The sequence below is a fragment of the Tachysurus vachellii genome, chromosome 11 (assembly GCF_030014155.1).
Source record: "Tachysurus vachellii isolate PV-2020 chromosome 11, HZAU_Pvac_v1, whole genome shotgun sequence".
Lineage (NCBI taxonomy): Eukaryota > Metazoa > Chordata > Actinopteri > Siluriformes > Bagridae > Tachysurus > Tachysurus vachellii.
The window spans coordinates 21,644,670-21,656,840 of NC_083470.1; the positions used below are offsets into that span (position 1 = coordinate 21,644,670).

The window sequence follows — 12,171 nt, forward strand, 5'->3', positions numbered from 1 at the left end:
CCGGCCGGCTGAAGGAGATCGCAGAGAGGCAGCTGGACGAGGCCCTCGAGGCTCTAAAGGATGAGCGCGAGCAGAAGAACAGTTTAAAACGTGATCTAGCTGCTCACACGCTCAACCCTTTTGACTCTGTGGTGCACCTAGATCTGCAGTTAGACGACAGCCTGGATGGAGATAGGGCTGCAGAGGAGAAGGAGCGGGGAGATAAAGATGAAGAAGAGCAGGACAGTGGCTACAACCACTCGAAAGGAAGTGAGAAGCAGCGCTGCTCAACTCCCAGGAACAGAGACATCTTCCTACGGCCTCAGGCTCCTGGGCTTGTGGCTGACCTGCTGAGCGAGCTCCATCTGTCTGACACGCAGAAGCTCAAACAGCAGCTGTTGCAGGTGGGCCAGGCATTAAAATTTTACAAGAAGGATATTGACTCACTTTCCTTAAGGTCCTTAAGTGCTGTAACCTTGCATACAATTATACATTGTCGTTTTATAAAGCTGGCTTTCTGCCATTAGCTGGCAATGAAGCAAACTGTCAAAAGAGATGAAGAACCTTCCCTCTATGCACGCACACACACGCACGCACACACACACACACACACACACCCCATATTTAAAATGATAATATTGTCTTATTATTGTTGTCTGTGCATATCATACACTTGTAATTTAAGCTGTTTGTATGAGCGTACCTGCTACCACCAAACAAATCTCATTTCTCCAACCAAACCAAAAGTAATTTAAAATTTTTCAGCTGTTTAGGCCCATTGCCTTTCGTGACTTTATGTGAGACTTGAAATCTGCTCCCCATCTTTGAACCACATCCTGTTCACGGTCTTGTACACGGTCTCTTACCAGGCCGTGACAGTGTATTGAAATAGCTTTGAACCATCTGATGGTTGCTAAGATCATCTTTAACCAGGACTAGTTTTCAAACTTGAAAACTACTTTTTGTTTTGTATTTTTTTTTTTTCTTTTTCTCAATTAACAGGAGGCCTTTTTTCTTAATGTTATGCAGCCCTCTAGACAGCTTCAATCTACTTACTATGTTAATGGATTTAGTCTCTTTCATATTGATTTATAAATTGCTCTATGTGCTCTGTTGTTGTTGTTTTTTTACACGTGTATTGCTTTATGTATTTAGGCAACAGAAAAGGACACAATGCCTACTTACTGATTCAAATTAGAAGCAACGCAGCACTTTCAGTGGCTTATTTTTTCAAAGGGATGTGGTGAAACAGCTGGAGTGGTAGTTTATGTATTTATAGTATGTTAGTAACAATTTTACTAAATTTACTCCGTTGCATTTCACTTAACCAATCATGAATATTGGTCAGCAATGCAAATGTATCCTAAAATATATATATTTTTAAATAAATTAAGTTAAAAATCCTAAAGTTTTTTTAATTAAATAAAAAACTATGGCATACATTTGTCCTGTTTTCCTCATTGCAGGTAGAGAGGGAGAAAGCAGCTTTGGCCAGTTCAGTCCAGGACCTTCAAGAGTCACTGGCCCAGTCTAAAGTAGCTCTGGATGAGCACAAAGTGAAAGTGGAGCAGCTCTCACAGCGTCTGGAGGTACTGCAGGGTTGCTCCCCTTCCATCCCCCAGTCTGGAACCAAAACCCAGGAGCAGAATGGAAATAGTGAGCTGGACAATGGTGAAGATCTAGAGCTGGATGCCAAGAGTGCAGAGGTGCTCGAAAAGCGAATGCGAGCAGCAAATGCTGAGCTCATGCAGCTACGTGACGAGCTGAAGGAAGCAGGTGAGCGCTGCAGGTCCCTGGAAGAGCGTCACCTACAGGAGAAGGAGCGCTGGAGAGCTGAGGCACAGGAACTTGCTGACAAGATCCGCCAGTGCATTGCTGCCAGCAGACATGACCAGGAGCGAATCGGGCAGCTGGAGATAGAGATCGGAGCCACTCGCCGTGTTGCCACCGACTCCGAATGCCACCTGAGCGCCACACAAGAGGAGCTGCTGGCCTTCTCTGAAGAGCTGGCCAACCTTTACCACCATGTTTGCATGTGCAACAACCTCACACCACGTCGTGTTACCCTGGACTACTATCGCGATGGAGCACGAGGAGGAAGAAGGCATCACCATGGATCGTTCCGGAAGCAGAGAAGGTCAGGAGAGGCTTTGGGGAAGGGAGCACATAGCGTAGAGTTGGACATCACAACAGCCAATGGAGATGCCTCTACAAGCTGTGGAAGTGGCCCCAGCTCTCCGACATTGGACTTCAGGGATCCCACTAACGTGCGCAACCTGGTGGCTGTTATTCGCTGCCAGATTAAACACCTCCAGGTAAACATGACAAGAGTGTGTAATATGGTAATGAGTAATCAACACATTTTGTATTACTGGCCACAACGCGTCTTCCCCTGAGTCCGCACCAACACTGCAGCCTACACACCTCTAAAGCAACTAGCAATGAAACCTTTAGTTTGTCGTAATTAAACGGTGTGACAGGATAACGGCATATTATATACAATCTCATAACCCTAGCTCATGTTAGACCAACTAGCCCAAATACTCTGTTCACTGTGGAACATCAGTGATCGGGGGAAAGTAGAGATGTATGAATCCTTCCTTGTTATTATACTATAAACTTACATTATGAAACTAAACTGCATGCAGGTTCAACCTCAAAGCAGTTGCTACATTAAACATGAATTTAAACACTAGCACTAACAACTACACTAACAATTATGTAAGTGTAAGTGGAAAATATTTCTCATGTGGACCTGGGATAGAGGCCAGTATTTAGGTGAGTGAAGGGCAGCAGTGAGGTAATTTCTGGCTCTTAACACATCATTTGTATTTTGAGTAAGAAGAAGGAACGTATTGCTTGACTTCCTTTTTCCTCACAGTGCACAACTCTGAGCTCTCTACTGTTGGAGCATAGTCCATTTGACATTGCACAGTCTTGTTTGTCGTAACTAGGCTTAGGTTAAAAAATGTATTTGTTTACACAACATGTTAGAACCCATATAATGTACTGTTATGAAAATACTGATTGCTGCATATATATAATATTCATTAACACAGTTTTGCATTGAAGCTCTAACGGGTTATTTGGGTTTTTGAACGTGGGACTTGCATGAATCACGTCATGACGACATCACCTAAATGTAGGGTTGCTTTTTTTTTTTTTTTTTTTTTTTTCTTATCAGTTGCTACAGTTGCATTTATGAGCATTAACAAAACGACTAATCTAAGTCTCCTGCATTGCATCTTTAACTGCACATAAGTAAACCTTTAAAACCTTTTTCAGGTGGCTGTTGACCTGTGCAGGCAGCGTGGTGCCTTACCCTCCTCTGCTTTAGGGGGCAGTAATGAATCGGACCGTGAAGCTCTGCTCGAAGAGGTGCTGAAGCTCAAATCTCTTTTAAGCACCAAAAGGGAGCAGATCGCCACACTCAGGACTGTCCTAAAGGCAAACAAACAGGTACACAGTTCATTTCTTCTTCTACCACTAACTGATGAAAACAGGAATATGTTCATAGATTAAGAACTCGGTGTGGTTTCAGACTCTGTTGTGGGATTAATCTGCCACATTGTTTGTTGGGCAGATAAAGGAAACACCTTTTTTTTTTTTAGTTTGGTTGTCAGTGTGAGTTCAAGTAAGAGTATGTGAAATAAGGAGGAAGGGGCGGGGCTTGCAGGCAGCTAACGCTAACAATCCTTCCTGGCTAATGCGTCAACTGGGTCATCCACTGATTTACTCGGGTGAAAAAGCCTGATCTTTTAGCATATATTTGAGCGACTTCCATAATATTATAGTCCAATGTTAAATTGTGGAGCTCCTACTCTAATTGCCTAAATGCTGTCAGGGGATTAACCATAACTAGATATCTTGCAAGTGTCAAATTTGGCAGGGATGAGAAGTCATCATCATACTATAGAATGTTAGGTAAACTTGGAGTAAAGCAGCAGAAACTAAGCCTAGAAAATCTGACAATTCATAGCAATGGGAAAGAAACCCCTGCCAGTTTTTTTTTCCTTCCCCCATGCAGGAGGGAATTTGTCATATTGGTTCCATTTGTCATTGAAACTTGATAGTGTTTCCTTTTTTGTTTGGTATGTTATGGAAAATGTTTAGTAAGCACACATTCACTTTCCGATACCACCATGTTGAAAATTTTTTTGAAAGTCATCGCCTTGAGCAAACTTAGTTAGGCCTGAGAACTTGTTCTGCCAGTTTTACACAGTGTGATTGTAGAACTCCAAGCATCAACATTCAGTATCACAATATATAACTAAATATTATTTTGCTTTATTGGCAGTTATTTTTCTTCAGCCATGTAAATTATTAAAACTTCCAAACAAATGTGTTTATGTAGGATGAGCCATTACTTTTCCACCTTTAAAGATAGGAGCTTGTACTAGTCCAATTCTAATATCTTGTTTACAGAAGGTCCTTGCTAGTGTTAAAATGTTTGCTTTCATATGTATGTATAGACCTGCAGAGAGCTAGTCAGATTAACTGGCACAGGTTATGTAGTGTCTAGCTAAATATCAGTGACAAACAATGTGTTAGTTTTCATTGTTTACTTTCTTTACTAAACTTTAAAGTTAACGATCAATTTATTTTCTTTCAGACTGCTGAGTTGGCTCTGAGCAACCTGAAGACCAAGTACGAGACGGAGAAAACCGTGGTGTCTGAGACCATGTTCAAGCTGAGGAACGAGCTCAAGGCTCTAAAGGAGGACGCTGCTACATTCTCTTCACTGCGGGTCATGTTTGCGAGCAGGTACAATACACATGCCCACTCGGAGAAGCTTAAGGTTTCAGACAGTCTCTGACACTCTTGATGACAGGACCAGAGCGGAAAGCTGAAGAGATTAGTCTGTCTCGGCTTTCAGTATTTTGTCTGAAGAACTAGATAATCAGATTATATTCCTAACCTCTCGTCTCACTGCTCACATGCAGATTAACGTGCACATTTCCTTTCTCCTATTAGCTACACGCATTGTTTAGACTGCACGTTATATGCATTTCTCGAGAAAAGAAGATATAATATTGGTATTGTGATGTATTGCTGTGATTTTTGTCTGTTAAAGCCCTTGCAGAGGACGTTTTTACAAGGTGTATGTATAGTGTAAATAAACCATTGTAATACATCTTGAAACATTTAAGGACCGTCTGGACGGCTACTGCTTTTATTTCAGTGGTCAAATATTTGAAGGTTATGTTAGATTTTAGCTCTTAATCTAACGTCACCCATCGTAATCATGTTTAGTTGCATTATGTGGTCTGATGTTTCCATTCAAACACACATTGTCTTCATTGGAATTAGGTTAAAATTCTTTTTTTCTTGTTATTCAGCCTGGAAAAAGCTCGAGCAGATGGACGGGGATAATGATGAGAGCTTTTATGAGCAATTAGAGAGATAAAAGGCTTTTTAATTGATCAGAATTTACTAGATTCCCATTGGACCAAATGCAGTCAGGCTTCTTTTCCTTTGGGTGTCACTTATATTACTTGTTAGCAACATTAGACTTTATTGCACGTTATTCCATAATGCACAACAAGTGCTTGAATGCAGATATTTATACATTAAAAGAGACACCTAGACTTGTAAAAATGACGTACCAGTTTTAATAAATCTCATTAGTGTGTGTGTGTGTGTGTGTGAGAGTGAGAGTGAGAGTGTGTGTGTGTACATACTTATATATATGAAGTAAATTTAAATCCATTTTGTAAAATGTTCTCACAGACACTTAGCCTTATCCTTGGTGTTAATAAGTTGAGTTTGTTTTCTATGACACTTCCAAACAGAAATCACATTTTCATTGACTTATAATGTAGCTTTTCTTCAGATATGTTGCTATATTGTTGATGGTCAATTTTAGACCAATATCTTCTTTTTTTTAATGCTAATTTGGATCATGTCTTTCTCACTCAGATGTGACCAGTATGTTACTCAGTTAGATGAGATGCAGAGACAGCTGGCTGCTGCAGAGGACGAAAAGAAGACCCTGAATTCACTCCTGCGCATGGCCATCCAACAGAAGCTAGCCCTGACTCAGCGGCTGGAGGACCTGGAGACTCCACTGCATGTCCACAGTAATGGAGGCAGCCCACGCCGCTCCCGTGCCAAGCAGCTGGCCACCAAGTCAGGAAGAGCTCCACGGAGCCCCATGAGAAGCAGTCCACGTGCCAGCCCTGTGTTGGTATCATCATCAGGCACTCAGAGTGCGAGCAGCCATCTGAAGGTGCTCTCGCGCAGCCTCCACGGCAGCCCTGTAAGACCCATATCCTCTTCTTCCTCATCCTCTTCTTCTTTTGTCAATCAGCCTCAGCCGTCCACTTCCACACAGAGTCTGCTCTCTGTCTGTATTGCACGCGATGCTACTTTCATTCGTAGTCGCGGATCAAGTTTGTCTCGTTCATTAGATGACACAAAAAGTGGCTTGGGGCCTTTCACCACATTTTCGCTGCAACCTAGAGGTAAAGAGGCACAAGCAAAAAGCATTCAAGTCTTAGGGCCGTGTCGTGATAATACGTTCATCAAAGTACGCCGATCATCTTTACCAGCCAGTAGGTCAACAGCATCCCCTTCACAATCTGTAGAAAACCTCACCTCTAGATCCAATGTCAATATTACCAGTAGGTCAGAAACAAGAAGCCAACTGAAAGAAGGAAGATCTCATTCAAAATCCACTGTTGAGCGTAGTGTAGCTCCCAAAAAGCAATCCGGCATCTCCAAGTCACAATCTGTGGAGACAACTGGTGCAAAGCGATTCTCTGGTACACATGTACCATCCACTTCCTCAACCAAATCTCCACCAGCTCAAAGACGCTTGAGTGTAGCATCCTCTAGTGGTGAACCTGCTCAGTGTAGTAAATCCCAAATATCTTCTCTCACTAGTAGTAGCACTAGTGGTACAAGATCGGCTCCTAGAGGGAAGGGTCGGGCAAACTCGCGTTGTAATAATGTGGAGGAAGCATTTCCCTTCCCAAGACAAGAGAACAGAAAGCAACAGGATGCACTGAAAAAGCAGCACACAAGCGCTGAAACTAATCGCAAATCCGCAAACAACAAACGAAGTTCCGAATCCACCAGCCGTTCCAGTAGTCGTCAACACAAACATAATAAATAATAATAACTCACTTTCAACTTCAGCTAATAGTGAAAAAATTCCATGATATCTGTATTTCCATAAGCTCTTAAACATGTGCTATTTATTTAAAAGAATTCTGCAACAAGCAAAAAAAAAAAAAGAAAATGGCATGAAAATAGACTTCAGGGCCCGTATTTATAAAGAGTATAAGAATGATCTCAGAGACCTAATTTAACTAGGAATCTTATTTTAAGAGTGATTCAGGACCAATCACAGAGCAACTCTGATCAACAAAATACAACACCATTTATCTTAGAGAGGAGGCGGAGCTTAACCCTTTACTAGGTATGACACATTCTTTAGAAGACTGCGATTGGTTGTCTAATAAAAAAAAAAAAAGCAGCGTTTTTGGAAACGTCCACATTTCTAAGAATTTTCTTACAATTTTGTCACTAGGAGAAACTCTTTACACTGAGAATTTTCATGAATACGGGATCAGATTTCCAGCCAGATGCTTTTTACTGACAAGACCCTCTTATCACAAAAAAACTGTATCTTAGGATTTTGAGATCTTTTCTGTACAAATTGGAGCACTTTAGAAATCTCTGCAGCCACTGATGCACTACAGAAGACAGAAATGAACCAATCTCTAAACTGATGAGCACAGACAATGAAATTGGAAATGGAAATGAGGTATTTTAACGTTTGTATATCATTGTATATCAAACAATGTTCTATATAATGTTAGGACGAAAAAATATTAAGTCTAATAACTTCAATATAATGACTTGATATTCCTACTGTAATAAACTAGCTGGAATATAACTGTCATATCCTTTGTTTTCTTTTTTGTTTTCTTTATGAATGTTGTTTTAGTTTCATGACCATCTGAAACATATTAGCTGAACTTACTGATGGGAAGTCTGACCTAAAAGCATATTTTATTTCATACAACTAGACCACCCCAGTTCTCTTATTTGTACTGATTTTTGTCTGTCATGTGATTGATTTGTGTCTTTCGGCCTGTTTTTGCAGCGATGAATGCTTCATTCCTCCTGTCCTGCTCCAGTGTGTGTGGGCCGTGTTCATGCCCAGACCCGACCCGACCCGACATCCACTTCATCCCACTCCAAAACACATCGGGCTCCTCTTGTGCTTATTCTCGTCTCATCTATCTTTCTGTCTTATTGTCCGTTCTTCATGTCCTCTACCTCACTTTTTCTACTTCTCCTTTCACTGTCTCTGTCTGAATGCCTCGCTGAAGTGTTGTGCAGCTTCGAGGAACTGAAAGCTCACCGAAGCCTCATCTCATTTCACAATGAGCTTTCTGGAGGAAGGCAAGTTATGAAGCTTGCTTTCAGTCTCCTGGACATTGTAACACACCAAACCCACTCGAAAGGTCCAATTTGTGTTTAAAACAAACAAACCCAACAACATTCCTGTTTCGTGTATAGCTGCTGTCTTCAGAGACGGTGTTATGTATGAAGGACATTAGAGCCTGCTTTATTGTAAACTGTTCTTTTATGTAGAATGACTGACAGCCCCGACAGTATTAGTGCACAACTGAGGCTTGTTCAGAATGATGATGATGATGATGAGTTTTCAAGCGCTGAATTTTCAAGCGGATTCCATTCCCTACTTCATCATAGATTAAATGCACTGCTGCCTAAGCTTTGTCCTGCAGACTTAAACAGATATAAATAGGAAAACCTTCATCTGCTGTACTGTACACTCAGAGTTGTTACGGTTTCATGGTATAAAATGACTGTCAATTACCGCCTCCCAGTTTTGTTTTATTTACCCAAGCAAGTGTTGGGTTTTTTTTGTTTTTGTTTTTGTTTTTTTTTTTTGTTATTTTTGGGTTGTTTTTTTTTTTTTTAAATCAGTTTTGTGTACATCTGCAACACCCCAAAAAACTTTCAGAAGCCTCTCCTTAAGGACTGACATCCACCTGTGTTCCTGAGCACAGGACACACGTGTTAGCTGTGTGTAATCCACTGCTGCTGTATTCATGTTGCATTGCTACCTCTGCTCATCCCCTTAGTGTTCCTAACATCATCATACACAGTGCATTCAACATCATGACCACTGACCAGAGCTAAACTTGAACAACTATTTTTTGGCCAAGCTACGACTTTTCCTCATAGCCACACTCTCTTTCAGCTTATAAAAGCAACCGGATAAATACAGAACAAGTTCATGGAAAAATTGTTCGCACAAATATTGTTTTCTATTAGGATTTTTTTTTTTTTTGTCCTGGATTTTTGTATGCAGAGAGACTTTTGTACAAAATCTTTTGTCATTACATGTGTTTCTGTTCATTTCCGCCACCAGCTCGTGTGTTTTTATATGCTACACCGGTACAGAGAAAGCATGCTATTTCTACACTAGCTTCTCACATACAGTACCATGACCCATAACACTCTTATTCAGCATCCAGTGTCCTGTCTGAACTACTGCCAGTTTTCTGATCTTTTACACAGGGTTCAAGTTGAACACAAAACACTGTAAATCAATGACTACTCTCTGCTACAAGTACAAGCCAAGCCATGTCTAGTTCTTTATTATTATTTATCAAAGCAATAAGGCACTAGCGGTTACGCTAAAGGGAACACATCATGCGAGAGAAACAGGATCTAAAACAGTGCCTTAATAATTTGCCGAGTCGACCGGTTTTTAGGAAATTAGTCTTGGACATTAATTTATTGTTTGAAAAGTGTTTTGTTTTGTATTTAAACACTGGAAACAAAACTGAGGTGTTTTGTGGTTTTGTTGCTTTCTTGTGTAGCTACAGATTGTGCTACTGCCCTCGATTTTGTCCTTAACTGACATGACCTGGTAGCATAAAGGTATCGCTGTTGTTATCAGAGCAGTGATTTGGCTTGTATATGTATATAATATGATTGATATTTTGTAGTGGATCAGCACGTGTTGTTTAGCTGCTTTCCTTTGCATGTTCACAAACCATGTTCCTGAATGCAGGACACTTACATGGGCAGTGGTGTGATTTAAAAATAATGGAAACATCAAGAAAAGAAATCTTTTATGATGAAGCTCCCAACTGGAACAAAGCTCCAACTTTGCTTCATTCTCATTGACTTTGTGTCAGAGGATTTTATATGTAAAATAATAATGTGCTTAATTACACAGGCTCATTTTAAAAACTGGTTAAAGCAATTTATCCAGTAAATATTTCCCTAATGACCTTATTTATTAAAAATGTGCACTGAAACCATGATTATGATGTTTTTGCCAGTACCACTGAACTTGACCTGCATTATTACTGTGTGGATAAATAATAATATCATACATTTGCTTGTTAAAAAAAAAGTAAGACAAAAAGTAATTTTTTTTGTTCCTTTTGTGTCTTGAGACCTTTGTTACCCCACGGTCTCAGTTTTAAGCCACTGCTTTCCTGTTTTTAATTTTCACTGAGCATCCCACTTTAACAAAAACCTCTAATGTTTCCATCTGGCAGTCAAGCTGTTTTGTGAAATGTGTAGTGTAAAATAAAACTTAATTAAATGTCCTTGTTGTGCTTTGTCCGTTGTGTTGGGCTAAAAATAAAATGAGTGTTTTGGGGATTTTTCATGTATCCTAATTCAGGAAACACCATTAACTAATAAATGTAATAAAACTCTTCAAATACTAAGTAAATGTACACAATAAGCTTTTATCTATTAGTTGGAGCCATATAGCATTTTATTCCTGAACTTTCCACCAACACAGTAAATTTTAATTAAAACTGAAATGGCCTTATGTTCGAGTTTGTGTTATTTATACCAGTGACGCTTTCTTTAAGTCCCTTTATACCTGAAGCAACACAACATGATCTCTTCTGGCTGAGATCTTTCAGGACTGACCTCCTCGACCCCGAGCTGAGATGTTGATGCTCATGCACTTTTCCTTGTCCTGTTTCTTAGGGCATCCCTTTGCCCAGTGATGATCTCTGTAAATAAAACATTCACTATCTCCTGCTCTCCCCTTTCTTCCTCTTCATCTTCCTCACCGTGTTCAGGACCTCACCACGGCTTGCATCATTGTTAGCTGAACTTTGTGTGTTTGCGCTTCTCTCTTTGAGCAGCTTTTCCGTATGCAGCGAGTGTTGTTCGATGAGGCTCAGTTTTCCAGTATCCCACGTGATGCATAAGTTTTTTTACCTTGTCAGATATTTCTGGAATCAGTCCTATTCATGAAGCTGTTTCTCAAGTTCTCCTGGTACTCTGTCACTTTCCCCTCACTCATATCATCTGGGGGAATAAGTTGCTGTGCACATTGTGCATTTCCGTGAGCCAGTAAAGGAAAACTTTTCTCTGCTGCTGCACATGGCGATTATAATCATGTCCATTTTCACCGTCAGTGCTTTGACATGAATCTCACAGTTGAGTTATGAGATTACTGTAAAGGACATTTCTTCCACTGTCATGTTTTGAGTGCCCTGCACACACATGTTCATCAGGCCAGTCACACTTGATTCACACGATATCAGCCCCTTTAATGCAGTAGTCACCACAGTTCAGTAAGGTGGGTAAAACTCTGCAGAATCTCTTTTAATTTACTCCGAAACTTTTCCCTCAGACCTCTCTCGGGTCAGGGAAGTAATCATGAGCATGTTCAGTGTCCTTCAGACGTGTACTGACATCAGTGATCATTAGGTCCCTCTACTTCCACCATGGGCATTGTGATCTTATCCTGTACTATCAGATAGGACTGTAAATTCCTCATCATCATCACCACTGACAGGTGAATCTGACCTCCATCTCTGTTGTACTTGGCGGCGCGTGTGCGCTGTGACTGGTGTTGTGCACGGACCTTCCTGAGTAAGCAGATCTGAGTAGAGCTGAGGTCTCACTGTTGAGTCAGGAGCTGGTGCTAGTGGGTCATACGCCGGTGTTGGTTGTGGCTGTGGTGCAGCTGCCTCCAGACGTGGTTGAGAAGGTGGTCCATCCAGGTCAGGATCATCTGAAAAAGACTTAAGACATTGGAGACTTTGTGAGCCTTGAGCTTCATTCTGTATGTTTTGTGCAGATAATCACTTTGGATTAGATTGTGCTTTTCTCTACCTTTTCCCTTTGCTTCTGATTTCCACATAATAAAGGCTGTACAATTTACAT

At 40.7% G+C, this 12,171-nt stretch overlaps 1 protein-coding gene across 1 annotated transcript in view; it reads left to right on the forward strand.

The window, feature by feature from the left end:
• Nucleotides 1-10,586, forward strand: part of zgc:162200 (uncharacterized protein LOC558638 homolog) — an 18,158-nt gene extending 7,572 nt beyond the window's left edge. The window contains exons 5-10 of the mRNA XM_060881311.1: nucleotides 1-383; nucleotides 1,446-2,294; nucleotides 3,265-3,438; nucleotides 4,592-4,743; nucleotides 5,899-6,238; nucleotides 8,093-10,586. The exon at nucleotides 1-383 is cut by the window's left edge and continues 79 nt beyond it. Of these exons, the coding sequence (XP_060737294.1) occupies nucleotides 1-383; nucleotides 1,446-2,294; nucleotides 3,265-3,438; nucleotides 4,592-4,743; nucleotides 5,899-6,238; nucleotides 8,093-8,098 (1,904 nt within the window). The 3' untranslated portion in view covers nucleotides 8,099-10,586. The remainder of the gene's footprint in view (nucleotides 384-1,445; nucleotides 2,295-3,264; nucleotides 3,439-4,591; nucleotides 4,744-5,898; nucleotides 6,239-8,092) is intronic.
• The last annotated feature ends 1,585 nt before the right edge of the window (nucleotides 10,587-12,171 follow it).